At 45.3% G+C, this 17268-nt stretch overlaps 1 protein-coding gene across 4 annotated transcripts in view; it reads left to right on the top strand.

The window, feature by feature from the left end:
• The first annotated feature begins 4144 nt into the window (after window positions 1-4144).
• The window catches only part of ALMS1 (ALMS1 centrosome and basal body associated protein), a 109767-nt gene continuing 96643 nt past the window's right edge, over window positions 4145-17268 (top strand). For 2 of the 4 annotated variants that reach the window (XM_053255633.1, XM_053255635.1), the window contains exon 1: window positions 4145-4294. In XM_053255633.1, coding sequence (XP_053111608.1) covers window positions 4259-4294 — 36 coding nt within the window. In that variant the 5' untranslated portion in view covers window positions 4145-4258. The remainder of the gene's footprint in view (window positions 4295-17268) is intronic. The other 2 variants (XM_053255632.1, XM_053255634.1) reach the window with 1 other exon arrangement.

Raw genomic sequence — 17268 nt, forward strand, 5'->3', positions numbered from 1 at the left:
CTAGTTCACAGGGTTGTTGTGAAAGAGAAACTCAAATATGTAGTACACCGTTCTGGGCTCCTTGGAGGAAGAGCGGGATATAAATGTAATAATAATAATAATAATAATAATAATACAGCAAGAGCCAAGCAAAGCAAAACAACAGTTATAACTGACTAGGAGATGCTGAAATCCTGGCCCCGCCTCCTCCTCCAGTGTCAGCGTGTGCCACGGAGGGAAAGGATGTGGAACACCATTGCTTTCCTTCCTTGTCCCTAGTGGCGCAGTGGTAAAAACTGCTGCCCTGTAACCAGAAGGTTACAAGTTCGATCCTGACCAGGGGCTCAAGGTTGACTCAGCCTTCCATCCTTCTGAGGTCGGTAAAATGAGTACCCAGAATGTTGGAGGCAATATGCTAAAAATCATTGTAAACCGCTTAGAGAGCTCCGGCTATAAAGCGGTATATAAATGTAAGTGCTATTGTCGTTCATAGCCATGCACTTTGCTGTATTCCATCTAGTAATACCTCTGTAATTAGAAGGGCTAGAGAAGCATTTTTTTAAATTGCTCAGGTAAAAATTCAATAGTAAATCTACATTTAGGACAGAGAGGTTCTCAAACTTGGCTCCCCAGATGTGGTTGGATTACAACTCCCATCACCCCCTTTGACAGATGTGGCTGGGGATGAGGCTGTCAAGCAACATCTGGAGATTTAGGACTTAATCATGACTGAATTTTTCTTAATCTAGCATAGCAAAGCTTGGAAGATATACATCCTCACCAGTTGCTACTGTTTTGATTGGCTCACTGTTCTTTTGCCCAGCAGATTTGTAAGCTGCCGCAGTTGTATCTTGTTGTTGCAACATACTAACACTGGTTACTTGTTCTTATATTGTGAATATTGGAGCTTTGCACAAGGTATAGGAGCATAGGAAGCTGCCTTCTACAAAGTTGGACCCTTGGTCCATCTAGCTTAGTATCGTCTACACAGATGGGCAGCAGCTCCTCCGAGGTTGCAGGGAGGAATCTCTTTCTGCCCTATCTTGGAGATGCCAGGGAAGGAATGTGGAACTTTCTGCATGCAAGCAGGCAGATGCTCTTCCCAGAGCAGCCCCATCCCCTAAGGGGAATCTCTTACAGTGCTCACATATGTAGTCTCCCATTCAAGTGCAAACCAGGATGGGCCCTACTTAGTGTAGGGGACAATGCATGCTTGCTACCACAAGACCAGCTCTCCTCCCATCATGAATTAGACACACCGTTTCCTGCACCTACCTGCCTGTGCATTAAGCATGGTGCAGTTGAAGGCCTTTCTCTGAGTGCTGCTGCTATTAGACTGTGGTTGACTGGCCATTTTTTGGCTGCTGTGTGAATGGAATGCTCTCCCCCGGGACCTTCTCCTGCTGCCAGATTGTAACTATTTTCCACACCAGTCAAATCATCTTTTTCATACTAGCTGAAGTTGGCTTTATCTGCTGCTCTACTTTTACATCTGCTTTGTTTAATGAATATTTACTGTTTTGCTGAATATTGTTTTTATGTGCAAGGCAGGATATGAACGGAATATGTATACATATGTAAGGATGGAAATTAATATTATTTATGTTATCGATCTACACACACCCATACATAAATATATATTTACACACACATATATTTATGGTGTGTGTATATAACATATGTATGTCTCTGCCACTCAAGAAAAGCCCCACACACATCTGCCCTTCTCAAGAGTTATTGCGGCATCAGATCTCTGGAACAGCTAATGGGCAGAAGTGCACCTAGGTAATTTTGGAGCCTGGACCTAAAGACCTTTGGAGCGCCCACCCCCCCCAGCTGCAAATTAAGCATCATCATGCTTGGCCAGGCAACCACACCACCCAGGACAGATTAAAGCGGATTTGGGGGGCCCGCAGGGGTTGTGGAGGCTGTGAACTTCAGCCCCAAAGTCCAGGGGTCAGAGTACCTCTGCTAAAGGGGCCAACTCCCTCAGTAAGATGGCCCCTGGTGGGCCCTTGGAGTGGGTTTCCTTCATTCTGGGTAGGGTTACCCTATTCTGACTTTCCAAATCCGGGTGCCTAATTTGCATATTATGTGAACTGGCTTGGAAATAATTTTCGAGCCGAATAGGGACTGCACGTTTTGCTCCATAACTCCGCTTCTACAAGAGCTAGAGCTTAGCTTTTTTAAAAAAATGAAAGCTGAAACCCAGGCAAATCTGGGAGGGGTAAGCAATCTGGGTGAGATGCTTAAAATCTGGGTGAAACCCGGAATTTTGCAGGGCATGGCAACTCTAATTCTGGATGGCTGGGCCAATGGAACAATGGTGTTTTGGCCAGCAGTTGCTGCCTGCCATATTTTATTTTGCCCCCAAATGACCCACATTGCATTGCAACACGACATGGAGAAGTGTGTTTCTGTGTGGCTGGGGAAATATGGCAGCCAGGAGTGGCCGCTGGTTAGAGAAGTTGTCTTTGCTGCTGCCGCCAGGCCACCGAAAATGAAAGAACCTTGCTTCCGCTGCTGCAGAAAGTGGATGCGTCCCACCAAGCCTCCTCATCCCTGCAAGTTCAGTTCCAGACAGCTGATGCCACAAGAATTCCTGCCAGCTGGCATCAAAGCTTGTCAGCCCTCCAAGACTGGCCTGGAGTCTCCAGCAGTTGGCATTGGACCGGGCAACTAACGAAAGCTGACCTGGAGATTTTAATGGCTTGCTATTGTGCAAAATACTGGGGAAAAACCTATCTTGAGGGCGGAAATCCAGCAAAAGCTTTAGCGTTCAAGTTGACAACCTTGCTAAGTAGGTGAAGAGCCACCTTTTAAGGTGGTGGCGTGGCTGTTGTTCTTCTCTCATACTACTTAGCAGGAGTATAACTGCTAACTATTATTTATAAATAATAAATAAATGATGATAAGCTGGGCAAAGAGGCCCCTTTTTAAAGTGGGGATTCTCTTTATTGAGCAGCGGGGAGAGCAACTGGCCCTATCCACCCCCAGCACAGCATCCCTCCAGTGGCTGTTGTTGTTGTTGGCTGTTTCTTTTTAGATTGTGAGCCCTTCGGGGACAGGAAGCCATCTCATTCATTCATGTATTCATTTATGTAAACTGCTTTGGAAGCTTGAACCACCTTCAGGTTCCCTTGTTGCTCAGTTTGGGAATGACCTCTGCCTACTGAGCTGGGGCGCCTTGCAAAATGGCTGCTCTCTCGTTTTGATAGCTGGAGAGAACAACTTATTTATTTACTTATTATTTTGGTACCCCACCCCTCCAGTGCACTACTGCTCAGGGGCAGCTCACGACAATAAGACAGACACAAGATACAATAAAAGTAATAAAATTAACTGAATTAAACAAAAAAAGGTTATCAGATTAAAAACCACAATCATTATTAGGTTCAAATTAAAACTGAAAATTATAAAAAGCTAAAGAGCCTCCCAGATATAACAAAAAATAAATAAAACTTTTTTCCAGCATCCCTCCAGTGGCTGTTCCTGATGTCATTTAATAAATAAATAAATATTGAGCCCTTTAAAGACAGGCAGGGACCATCTTCTCATTTTGGTATGCAAATTGCTTTCTAAACTGTTTTTGGTTGAAGCACTGTATGTCAATAGGTATGATGATGATGATGTGCCACAAGCAGCTCTTTGTTACCTTTGTATTTAAATGTTTTAATTAAATTGCCTAAAGCAGGGGTTCTCAAACTTGCCCCCCGAGATGTTGATGGACTACAACTCCCATAACCCCCAGCCAGCTTGTGCCTGGCGATGATGGGAGTTGTAGTCCAGCAGCATCGAGGGGTGGGATCCAAGTTTGAGGCCCTAAACACCTCGCCAGGCCTGCGCAGCGAACAAAGGCGTTCCCATCCGGGCCTTCCGCGGCCGGGAATGAGAGGAGGGCTGCGCGCGCCACGACCTGCTCGAGCCGCTCGCCCAATGGTAGGGAAGAGCGAGAGAGGGGGTTGAGGCACATTGGCTCCCTCCTCCGACGTAGGCGGGCGCCGCCGTTCTCCTGTCACTCATTCGCCTCTCTCGCTCGCGCGCGCGCCTTCATGGCTTCCCAACGGATTTCGCTCGCGCCGGCGTTCGCGCCGCGAGGAGGGGGCGGAGCGTGAGAAGCTCCGCCCACTCCGCCCTTGGAGCGAGTCCCTAACAACGATGGGAAATGGGTCGGCGAGGCGCATGCGCATGCGCACTTCGCCTCGCGCGGACCGCGGTTCGCCACCGATGCTGGTGAAGGGGGTGCGCGAAGAGAGGCGGCTGAACTCACCGCCGAGCCATGGAAGTGTCCGAGGAGCAGAGCGTCCGCGTCCCTGTGAGTATAAGGAAGGGGGACGGCTTTCTGCTCGGAAGGTTATCTCTCTCCCCCCCCCCCCCCGCAGCCCCGCTCCCCAGGGACTTCTTCACACAGTGGCTCATTAGCTTGCGGAACTCGCTGCCACAAGATGCGGTCGTTGCCCCTGGCTTAGCTGGCTTTCAAAGGGACGAGCGTGTGCGAAATGCACGGAGCAGGATGGGTCTCAGAGTGGCCCGGGGTTCACCATCGTGGTGGCTAAATGGGACTTCCATGTCCAAAGGCAGTGTACCTCTGGAATACCAAGTGCAGCAGAGAGCAAACAACAGGAGGAGGTTGCTGCCCTCGGGCCCTACTTATGGGCTTCCTGGAGGCACAGGGTGTCAATCTGGATGGGGTCACACTCCCCCGAAAGGGACAGGTATGCAGTCTGGGGCTGCTTCTGGATCTGAACCTCTCCCTGGTGTCCCAGGTTGAGGTGGTGGCCAGAGGTGCTTTTTATTAGCTTCGGTTGATATGCCAGCTCTGTCCATTTCTTGAGATGAACAACCTCAGTGGCACATGCTGGTCACCTCCAGACTTGACTACTGCAATGAGCTCTTTGTGGGGCTGCCTTTGTATGTAGTCCAGAAAAGTGCAGTTGGTACAGAACATAGCAACCAGGTTGGTCTCTGGGGCTCCTCGAAGGGACCACATTACTCTGATGTTAAAAGAACTGCACTGGCTTCCAGTGAGTTTCTGGGCAGAATACAAAGTGCTGGTTCTTACCTATGAAGCCCTTAATGACTTGGGTCCAAGGTATTTCAGAGGAATGTTACTTATATTACTAATTATCAGATCTTACTTTTCCCTATGAACCACATGGCCTATTAAGACATTCAGGGGATGTCCAGTTGTGGATGCCCCTGGCTTGTCCTATGGTGCTCCCAAACTGGGCCTTTTCTAGGGTTGTCCCAGGACTTTGGAATATGCTCCCAAACAAAACTAGAGCCTCCCCATCTCTGGATGGTTTTTGTTTTTCATTTTTGAAAACATCCCGGCTTAATCAGGTTTTTAGTCCATTGTTTAAAAGTTTTAGTTTTAAAGTTGTTTTTAATCTCTCTGTTTTAATTTGATTGAATGCTTAAATTTTGTGTTTTAAAATTGTAAACTGCCCAGAGATGGGGGTGGTATAAAAATGTGCTAAGTAAATAAAAACTAGGAATTACAGTACAAGGAAGCAAACTGAGGCTAGATATTAGGAAGAATTCCTTAACTGCAAGTCCTGTTTGACAGTGAAACTGCCTGCTTCCATGCAGTGGGGCATTGGTGGCAGTTTTCAAAGAGAGGCCGGGCAGGCAGCTGTTGTCAGGGATGTTGAAAATGATTCCTGCACTGAGCAGGGGGTTGGGCTAGAGGACCTCCAAGGTACTTTCCAGCTCTAAAATTCTAGGATACTAGGAGGACCCTTGCTTAGATGATGCAGCAGGGCATTTCATCTCATAAGCCCCCTGCAGCTCTAAAAATCCCACAGTCTGATCGTCCCCTCATACTTTCCCCATGGAGCCCCTCCCCATATGATACTTCCTGGGGTCAAGAACCTCCTTTTTATTGATTCTGCCTCCTCCCCCACCCCCACCCCTGCACTGCCCCACACTTCTAAAAAGCTCAACATTTGAGCAGAGATCTCTTCCCCCCACCTCAATTCAACTTCAAGGATCAGGATTTTTTTCTTACAGTGCCCATGGGAAGTTTCACGTTCAGCTTCCCCGATTCCTCAGTCAGACATATTTGCTTAAAGCTCCCTTTTTATTTTATTTCGGTGGGGGGGAGGGAGATTTTATTTATTTCAATGGGGCAAATTTTATTTGCCCTATAAAATTTATCCATGAACAGTTCCCTCTCTGGGTTCTGCTTATTTCCATAGAAATACTCCTTTCTCTTTCAGCCCCACCCTAATTGCACACTTACTTTCATTCTGAACCATTGCTGGAAAAGGGCTCAAAAGTGACTGTGATTGCTTCCCTGCCCTCTTCAGTCTAGATCCATCATCTGGCCTTTTCTGCAGACCCAAGATTGGGAATCCCTGTTCTAGAGATTGATATACACAGTCCTAATCATGGAGAGAGGCTGTTCTCATGATGGGAGAAAACCGCGAGCCCAGTCCAGTTTCCTCCCATCGTGAGAAGCACCAGGCTCGCTGGCGAGCCTGATGGTTCTCTGGTGGGTAGCCCACCAAAGAAGCCTGCCCCTTTACCCAGGTTAGTGGAGCGAGTGCTCTGCTTACCCGGATTTTCTGGTTGTGTGCTGCTGCGGTGACACATGAGGAGACCCCCCCGGGAGGCTGAAACAGGCATCTCAGTCCCGGCGGTCTCCTTAGGATGCCCCACGCACTTGCGTGGGGCATCCTGTGACTTCCGGGGGCCAAGCAGCCCCTGATCCCTGCAGCCCCTACCGGGTCTGTGACGGAGCTGGTAGTCGTATGGGCGACCAATCCGACCGCCCAGCAATGAGCGGCTGCTAATCTGCAGGGAGAGTGGGCTAAGCCTGCTGAACCCGCCCAGGCTCTACACACGGATTGTGAATAGAGCCTCAGTGTGTGTGTGTGTAATCTAGAAGGTGTCAACAGAGTAATTAGCTCTAGATGACTCAAGTTACTGAGGCGTTCCTCAAGCTGCAGGTGACAGGAAGAAAATTATAGGGACACTGTCCAGTCTAATTGTATGGGAAACTTTCTTCCTAAATATAATTTAAGTCGCCAAATAGGATGATCCATCAGACCTTGCATATGAATGAACAGACCTTGCCTACCATTCAAGTTACTTATATGCTGTTAAGTGTCTACATTTCCACTCGTAATTGACTGTATCACTAAGGATTGAGATTGAATCTACCTACTATTCCCCCCCGTTTCTAAGGAATATTATTGGTATACCAGGCAATGCCACCTGTTTCTGTTTATGATGAGTCCTGATGCCACAGAGGGAATGATGAGAAAAATGCCCATCTTCTATGGAACATGCATTTCTTGCACCATGTAGTCCATTCCTTTGGTGCAGACAACCCAGTATTCTGCAGCGATGCTTGCGTTAAAAAGGTTTAAATCACAAAGAGTATCCTTTATGTTTATTTATTTAATTATTTAACATGCTTTTATGCCGCCCAAAACTTGCGTCTCTGGGTGGTTTACAACAAAATAAAAACAGAAAGTAAAGCATTAGTTAAAACAAAAACAAAAAGTTTGAAACATTACAACAATTTAAAAATTTTAAAACAATGTTTTAAAACAGCATTAAAACCATTAAAACAATATTAATTATAAGCCTGGGTGAACAAGATGCATCTTTAAAGAGCCCCTGGTGGCGCAGTGGTTAAACTGCCACCCTGTAACCAGAAGGTTACAAGTTCGATCCTGACCAGGGGCTCAAGGTTGACTCAGCCTTCCATCCTTCCGAGGTACCCAGAATGTTGGGGGCAATATGCTAAAAATCATTGTAAACCGCTTAGAGAGCTCTGGCTATAAAGCAGTATATATAAATGTAAGTGCTATTGCTATTGCTAAAGACTTTATATCTTGCAAGGTTGGATGTAATGCTTTACAGAAATGACAAATGTTCTGTATGTTCAGAACATGTATGTATGTATGTTCAGTGGCAAATTTAGTACTCGTTAACAAATAGTAAGGTAAAGGTAAAGTTTGCTGTTGAGTCGGTGTTGACTCCTGGCGCCCACAGAGCCCTGTGGTTGTCTTTGGTAGAGTACAGGAGGGGTTGACCATTGCCTCCTCCTGCGCAGTGTGAGATGATGCCTTTCAGCACCTTCCTATATCCCTGCTGCCCAATATAGTACCAGCAGGGATTCGAACCAGCAACCTTCTGCTTTTTAGTCAAACATTTCACCGCTGCGCCACTTAAAATGTGGTTTAATAAATAGTAGATATGACTTAATATGACTTGATCATGGCTTAATACATTGCATCTTTTCCTCCAGCTCTTTGTTTTTCTCTGCACTTTCTATTAACCTGAGCACCTTTTAATATTGAGTGAAGACACCTTTCCTGTTTGTCCATTAACTTTGCTAAAGCCTTAGTCTGTTAAAGTGAGGTTGTTTTTGTTGTGCTTTCCCAAACTTAAACAAATAAAATTCTTGTTTACTAGCTTTTTAATTATGCTTGCTTACTCCAGGGCTTGACAAATCCATGGTGCCAGGAATCCATCATGCCTAGAAATTTAACTGTGTTGTCTACACTACGATATTCAGAGGAAGAGTTATTTAATACCTTTTAATACTGCCTCATTCACAAGTCCCTGGGCGGCGTGCAAGTAATAAAAGCTTTATTTGCCCCAGGCCTGTTCTCTTACTTGTAAGAGCCCATTTACTCTCCTACTCCACAATGTCCATAACTAAGTGGTAACTTTGCCAAGTTTTTATTGTCTGGATCCCAAATGTTTTGGCTGGCTCCTAGAACTGAAGACAATTTGTATTGTTGGTGGTTGCTCCTTTATGGAGGCTGGTTACTTTTGTTGGAGAGAGGAAATCCTAGTCAAAGCTAGGAGCAGACCCTGAGCCATGGTCAATGATAGTGGACCATTACAAGACAGTTAGTGGCCAGTTCCTCCAATAAAAATGCTATTGTGGACATAGCCTCCTTAGTTGCTCCATGTGTTTTGTGGTATGTGTTGATGGATGTCGCAGATGCATTGAGTTGGGGATGCACAGGAAAATACGGTGCTGGAAAATATTTCTTGGAAGACTATACATTTTTCAGAGCTTTCTTGTGCATAGGAAAAGTGTTGCTGGTAAATATTCTTGTTCTGAAATAAGTCCCACTGAAGTCAGTGGGCTTCCAATTCGGCATGTTTATGTTTGGGGTATCTATTAGTATCTTCAGCTGTTGATGTCCACAGCGGTTCTTGGTTTCTGTTAAGCAAAACATGTAATTATTAAGGACTAAAAGAGGCTTGATATTCACTGCCAATTTTCTAGCCCAGAAAATCAATTCAAACTGTAATGAAACTAAGTGCTTCTGACACATCCTGCAAATAGAAATAATATAAATGCAGACGATTTATACCAGAGGTATGTTACTTTTTGCCCGTGAGCCAAATCAGGACTTCATAAACATTAGATGCAAGAAGCCACAGTTGTGCCTCGTAGTTCCTGTCATTTAATATGATTTTGATTTGTTTCCAGTTCAATCTCCAGAGGCTGTTGCTAGATTTGTACTTTCTGAGAGAAACTGGAACTGACTGGTTTAGTGGGACTTCCTCCTCCTAAGCTGCATGGCAAAACAGTACAATGTGGTCAGTTCATTTCCCAGTAGTTTTGCTCTGTACAGGTCCCAGTTGAGCGAGATGAAGAAATGGAAACTTGAACATATAAGAGAGAAAAAGTGTGTGTGAGAGTAAGCAGACGTGTGAATGAATGTATGTTTATATGGCATGGTTGTCTGTAAGAGGAGTATATAAAGTGTATTCTTGTGCAAGGACTTTGGGCTAGCTTGCAATTGGCAATATGACTGCTAGACAAGCTCTACCTCTAAGTTGCACAGATATGTCCAGATATATGTGCCATTGACATGGTGACCCCTGACCCTTAGCAAGAGGATGACCTAGAAATCTAAATAAAATGGGGTGTGATAACAAGCCATTTCCTTTATAATGTACAGTTTGGCTGGTTTGTGAGTATACTCAAGTGACTTACCCTATAAGCAGCACCTTGGTGTGTACCCAGTACATACGTTCTTTGCTTGTGACATCATGAGGCGCTTCACATGAGCAATGTGAAGCGCTGTGAGGGGGTTTGCGGGACCACTCTCTCTGCACACAAGCAGGCAGCTTGCCCTGGGTGGCCGGATCAGCTGCCCATATGATTCTTGGCGCCATCATGGAACCGGTTGGGGTGGCGGTGATCTGGGGCCTCCTGGCCCTTGGAAGTACCAGAGTGAACAAGGCGAGTGCCCCGGGCATTCTGGGGAGCCCCGCGATGCCGGGACTCTTGTTGTAGTCTCCCTGTCAGGGGGTCTATTTGTGAATTGCTGTGGCGCGGAGACACACGACCAGGAAAACGGGGTTAGCAGAGGTGTGGGGGGGGGGCATTTAAGAGGGCTGGCTGCCGGGAGCCATGTGGCTCCCATTGCAGCACACAACCAGCTGAAACTGGGCTGGGCTCCCTTAGCCTGGTTTCGGCTTATTGTGAGAATAGCCTCCTTGCCTGCTTTTGTTTCTGGTCTAGTTCAAACATAATGCCAAATTGTGGTTTGATGTTACATGAGGAAGCCTTGGACTTGTGCACTCCTTGCTGCTTCCCTCGTGTGCTCAGATTCAGTTAACTAGTTTGCTGTTCTATCTGAATCAGAAAACTATGAGTTATGCTTGCCTTCCAAGCAAGGATTGCAAACAAGTTCAAAGCATGGGGCAAGTGCAAACCATTGTTTGTTGGTTTGGTTAGAACAGTGTGTGGTTTGTGCTGACGAGGAAGTAACTAATTGAAACAGAATGCATGAAGGTGGAGCAGAGGGCCTGCGTGGGCACAAAGCTTATTCAGGTGGTACCAAACCATAGTTTGCATGACATCTGTGGTGTGTGTGATGGATGTCCTTGCCTTTGGGCAGAGCATTTGAGTAGAAGTCCTTCCCCCTGCTGTTAAGTCTGGTTTTGTGACTACCCAATTCTGTGAGGGTCAACACAGGCTCAAGCTGGATTCAGAGAAGATGAGTGGTGGGGTGGAATTGACCTGCTCCTGGAGAAATGAATTTACCTGATACCAGTGGGGTGTCTTTTTAACTTATGGGTTGTGGGCCTGAAATGCACCAGAGTCTAGCTTTTCTACTTGAGACATGGCTGTTGTCAGGAGTACCTTTTGTCTGCTGCAGCTGATTTGCCAACAGTCCCCCTTCCTAGAAAATGGGGAGCTTGCCTTTTGTGATTAACTGTAATTTTACGGATTGGCAATTGCAATGCATTTTATGCAGGACTACCCTTGAAGGTGGCTCAGGTGCTTCAGGTACTGTGAAATGCCTTCATGTTTCCCCCCCAGTCCAATGTGCTGGGTATATTTGCTGAGATATACCCAGCACACTTTGCAGCAATTATACTAGCTTTGAGGTCCAGTTCAGAGAGATGATGCTAGTCTTTAATTTTTTTTTAATTTACATATCTGAGAGCATCTCTTCCAAAGCATGCTTGGTGAAAGAAATAAGTAGTCTATCTAGTGGGACAGAGCAGGACTTCTTCTGCAGTATCCCTAAGGCTATGCAGTTTGCACATAAAAGTGCATCTTTATTGGCTCCCTCCCCACTGAAAAAGTGTAAGATTGTATGCTTCAGTAGATTCCCCCCCCCAAGGTTTTAAAATGAACATATTCCCCCCCGCCCCCGCCACTTTGCTGCTGATGTTGCTACTGATATCTTATTCCTGTTTTGCTGGTTACAGCCTTTTCTTTTTACCTTTTTCATTTGACTTTTTTGGTGAAAGTCAAATAGAACTGAGTTGGTGAAGGGAGTGTACATTTTTAAATATAGACTTTTAAGTGGTCATTAATCTTATCCCTATAATTCTCCAGTGGCCCTCAAAAGTCCTTATATACAAAGGGTTTGCAGAATCTCTCCCCCCCTCCCCCTCCTCTCCTTTTGTAGTCTGGTCTGATATTAGCCACATGAATTATATGCCCTTGGAAAGCATTTATCTAATGTGTGTTTACATCAATAGACTTGACTGATGAGCAGTTATTGCTGTGTTGATTCCTGTGAAAAAAATGTGTCTGTTTATTGGACCAATGGGTTTTGCTGAAGATTTTATATTCTATCAAATACTTTATCAGGCAGAACTCAAAGGAAGTTCATTCTCAGATAATAATGCTATTGAAACTCTCTAGCTTGGGGCCTAATGGCAAAATTAAATATGTTAATCAGCTGAGGGTTACCGATTGTTGTAGGGTCCTGCTTGCTTGCTTGAATTGATGCCCGATACAGGATTTGATCCACAGAAGTACTCACCTCTCTTCTACCCTTGCAGCTGGATACTGCCCTGTACCCCAGGTCAAGCAACTCCAGCTGATGCTGTATCCTTCTTGGCCACAAGGTTTTGTGACTCCTCTAACCAGTCACAAAACCTTCCAGATTGGGAACCAAGCAGCACTACTGGTAATTGTGCAGGCTGTGCAGTATCTGCTTTCCAAGTATGTCTATCTTTGTTAGGCCCTGGTTCATTATACAATTGTGTGAGGGAAAGGGAGGGCGCAATGGAACACTTTTAGGAATTGTGTCTCCACCTATCATCTCTGCTGGTCAACACATGCTCTATCAACTGTTTTGGGATTAGTTTCGTAGTGTTCTACAGCCATCTAATGGCGCAGCGGGGAAATGACTTGATTAGCAAGCCAGAGGTTGCTGGTTCGAATCCCCGCTGGTATGTTTCCCAGACTGTGGGAAACACTTATATCGAGCAGCAGCGATATAGGAAGATGCTGAAAGGCATCATCTCATACTGCGTGGGAGGAGGCAATGGTAAACCTCTCCTGTATTCTACCAAAGACAACCACAGGGCTCTGTGGTCGCCAGGAGTCGACATCGACTCAATGGCACACTTTACCTCTACATAGTGTTCTAAAGTAGCAACAACTCCTATCTTCCAAACAAGACAAAAGTTTGCACAAATATGCAATTGTGCTTTTTCTGTAGCTGAATGACATTCCCGCCCGCCCCACCTAATAACTGCAGTGCTTTATAGCTGTGCAAATGTGACTTTTCCCCTGCCTGTTCCCTGCTGCCTTTAACTAAGAGTTTCTTCCTCTTGCCATGGGCACTTAAGTTATTGTCTAGGCACCAGTAACACACACATTCCTCTTTCCTTACGCTTGTGTCATTTTCAGAGCCAGTAAGCTGAAGCCAAATCCCGACAAAATGGAGGTGCCATTGGTTAGCAGGAGAGCCAGTTGGGGTGAGGGGATTCAATCAGCTCTTGAAGTTGCATTTCCCTTGAAAGAGCAGGTGTGCAGTTTGGGGGTGCTGCTGGACCCAGCTCTGCTTCTGGGTGTCCAGGTGGAGACGGTGGCCAGGGGTCCTCTTGCATAGTTTTGGCTACTGTTCTGTCTCCCGTTCTTGAGAGGGCAGATTTGGCCATGGTTAGCCATGTTTTAGTCAGATCACAGCTGGAATACTGCAGTACATTCTATTTAGGGCTGCCCTTGAAGAATATTTGAAACTGCTCTCGGCTCCTTGGAGGAAGAGCGGGATATAAATATAATAATAATAATAATAAATAATAAGCGCAAAAATGTAGCGTCCAGGGTTTTATCCAGAGCTTCCCATAGGGAGCACGTTATGCCCTTCTTGAAGGAGCTGCAGTAACTGCCGATTTGTCCAGTTCCAGCTCATGGTGCTGGCTGTAACATTTCAAATCTTCAACAATTTAGGCCTGAGATATCTGAAGGATCATCTGTTCCCAAATCTTTCTGCCTGCCCTCCTGACAAAACCATCAGAGGGGGTTCTGCTCTGTGCTTGGAGTTTGAGGGAGGCATAATATGCTTTGTGTGGCTTGTTCAGCCTGAAATTGCTTGAAATTGAGCAAATACTTGAGAATTCAGGCAAGCATTTCTGCCTTGTATACAGATCAATACAGCTATAATGAGGTAATCCCAGTTTCACAGCTATCAATGACTGACAGCCAGGCTAAATTACTCATGAGTAGTCCAACTGAAATGAATGGGACAAGTTAATCATGACTAACTTGTCCATTTGGTTTTAGTAGGACTTCACAAGTAATTTAGCCTGGCTGTCAGCCAATTTTGTTTCTAAATATATTTTAATGAAAGCTTTTGAGTCTTGGATTCTTCCAGAATTGGACAAAGTTATCTTCCCTTCAGCTTCATTACATACACATCCCCAGAGAGGGGATTATTCCAGTTTCATTAACTTGAAGCAATATTCTGTTTGTAATTGTTTCTGCCTGCCACCAAGGAGTCTACAAGTGTTTGTACCAAATGGCAAAACTTGGACATTTTTATTCCGTTTGTGTTACTCTTTCATTTCTCTCCTCTCTCTGTAAACCAGTCATGGGAATGTGTTCTTGCTGTTGGCTTTCTCCAATTGCAAATGTAGCCGCCTCTGAGGCTCTAGTTAATTAGCTTTCTTTTTTAATGTATGAAGCATTCTATTTGGTGTTTGTTACTGGAATCCGTCCCCTCAGACACCCCCAAAGAAGGATTGTTAATAGATAGCATATATACTTGCATGGAAAAACATCTCGTGATGAAAATCCATTTTGGATGTAACAGTATAGATTTGAAGGGTGCCTTTGACATCTTGAAGGCTTCCAGGGGGTGATAGGAGAGGTGTGGGTGTGTGTATCCAAATAAAAGAAACAAAAAAGCCTGAATGGGTGGCAGGCTTTTGAGGAACAGCTACTAATGCACTGTAGGTTTCCCATCAGTCTGTATCAATCCAAGGATATAATATGATGTGATAATTTGTGAAAGTTGTCAGGGTGAGGTAAACAACTGAATCTCACAAAGGTCTCAGTCTTTATGACAGCGGTAGAGTTGAGGTCTAGACAGGCTGTGGTCCTCCTGCCAGTCAGAGGAAGAGACCTGCAGTGTTGGTGGGTGCTGAGTCTCCATCCCTCTGCTGGGGCACTGGAATATCTCCCCATGCTTATGTGCCACAACCCCTGTCACCTTTCTGGCTACAAGGAAAAGCTACAGTTGTGGTAAGTCCTGAGCTCTCCCTCCTTGTATTGCTTGGCTCTGAAGTGAAGCCTGCTTCACTCTAGTCTTACTCATTCTTAGCTGGGTCACTTAATTTATTACTTCCATCTAAGAGTAGCCAGAGGCATAATGCTTAGTGTGCTTTGGAAGGGCCTGGCCCAGAAGGATAGGGCTGCCAGCTTGCAGCAGTCACTTTAGGACAAAACATGAAGGCTGTCGTGAATAGTCGGTGGAAAGAAAAGGGGGCAAATAATCTGTCCAGAAAGCCAGGTTGTAGATGAGCCTCATCCACAAATAGAGATCTTTTCATAGAGATGGATGTCCCATTTTCCAATAGCTGATTTGTCCCTTGCGGTCTTTGTGTACTTTCTGGGAGCTGGTCTTGTGGTAGCAAGCATGAATTGTCCTCTTTGCTAAGCAGGGTCCACCCTGCTTTGCATGTGAATGGGGACAACATGTGAGCACTGTAAGATATTCCCCTTAGGGGATGGGGCTGCTCAGGGAGAAGTGTCTACATGCTTGCATGCAGAAGGTTTCAAGTTTTCTCTCCCTGGCATCTCCAGATGGGGTTGAGAGAGATGCCTGCCTGAAACCTTGGAGAGGCCGCTGCCAGTCTGTGCAGACAATACTGAGGGACTGCCTGCTCCCGAGGGTTGCTGCCCGCTTGACATGGTCATTTGTGGGGGGCTCTGCTCCAGGTGCCGACAATGAGGGAGGCTTGGTTGCCGTGCACGTGGGACAGGGCCTTCTCTGTTGTTGTCCCCAGACTCTGGAATGCTCTCCTGGTGGCCATCCATTCCTCAGTCTCCAGCAAAGTTTTTAGAAAGAGTGTAAACTCATGGCTTTTTACCCAAGGTTTTATATGATTTTCTCTACTGCTGCTGCTTTGTATTTCTTATGGTTATATTGTGCTTGTTTTTAAACAGTCTTTTAAACCAGATCTATATTCTTATAGTCTAGCTTAATATTTTAACTGTGTAATTTTTATAGTCTTGTTTTGTGTGAGCCACCTGGAGATTATTTTAATGAAAGGTATAGAAATTTAACCCTACATACATACTGAGGTAGGTGGACCAATGGTCTAACTCGGCCGAGGGCAGCTTCCTGTGTTCCTCTTTCTATGCTACCATTTGCTGCCTCCTGTCTCCTTGCTTTGTTTGGACTTGCTGCTTTTTTTCTGGCAGTGCCACAGCACCAGAAGAGAGTTTGCTTTAATCTGTTAATGCTAAGCTGTGGTGTCATGTTGTTGTCCTCTACAGTGTGGCTGTCCAGGCACGAGGGTGTAGAAACTACCATTGTAACTCCTCCGAACCAGGGACAGGAGCTGCTTTTGTGAGGGATGTTGGAAGTAGGACACAAGTCAATTGTCTGTCTCTGTCTGGTGGCAACTGGTATTGCTTGATGTGAGCCGATAGGCCCTTGCCAGTTTCTGAGAGCGAGCTGTGCTTAGCACCAAGTCCCTTTCTTCAAATAAATGCTTCCAAATGCAGAATTGGTTACTAGGTGTTAAAATATATTGGGGCCCTAAGGCAATGTTCTGTAGTAGAATTAATTTAACTACATCACATTCCTCCCCCAGGGATAGCATTCTTGATATTTCGATGCTTTTTATGTGATTTGTTGCTATTTGGAGAAAGATTGATCTGTCTAACTGTTGAGCTGTGTAGAAATTTTACCTCTTCCTTTGCATTTAGTACCTTGTGTTCAGGATACTATTTCTCTTATGCAAATTGAAATACTCTTTTTGCTGTGCAGAAATAGAATATATTTCACACGTGGTGAATGATGTTTCAAGGCACGAAATAGCCTAAAAACTATGCTCCTAACAATCTCATGTCCTTTGTGAATTCTGCATGCATTTGTCCTTGGCTTGTGACCAGATGTACAGGCCCTGGGCTTTTGTACGTTTTCTATAGAAGAATTTTTCAGCAGGGGTAGCTCATCTCACTCCTGCCTTACAAGTTGTACCTGCTCGAATTCCTCCTTCTACAGAATTCTAAAGGTACAAGAGCTTCTGCATCTAGCCATGTTGGTGAGCCCTTGTTCTTCCTTCTCACTCTCTCTTGTGATGCATCCATGAGTGCTAGAAAACACATTTGAACATGGGGAAATTGACACGCTTGTAGCCCTCTTCCCCCAATTTGTATGTAAAATTTAGAATTCTTCAGGACAGCCATGCTGAACTGGTTATATTCTGGTCATATCATTAGGGCCTCTTCAGGTGTTGTGAACTTCCAGCTTAATGAATAATATCTCATGTAGCAAAAAGTTGGAAAACTGCATGGAGATCCACATGTGTGACAACAGTTGT

The sequence above is a fragment of the Hemicordylus capensis genome, chromosome 5, assembly GCF_027244095.1.
Source record: "Hemicordylus capensis ecotype Gifberg chromosome 5, rHemCap1.1.pri, whole genome shotgun sequence".
In the NCBI taxonomy this organism is placed as follows: Eukaryota; Metazoa; Chordata; class Lepidosauria; order Squamata; family Cordylidae; genus Hemicordylus; species Hemicordylus capensis.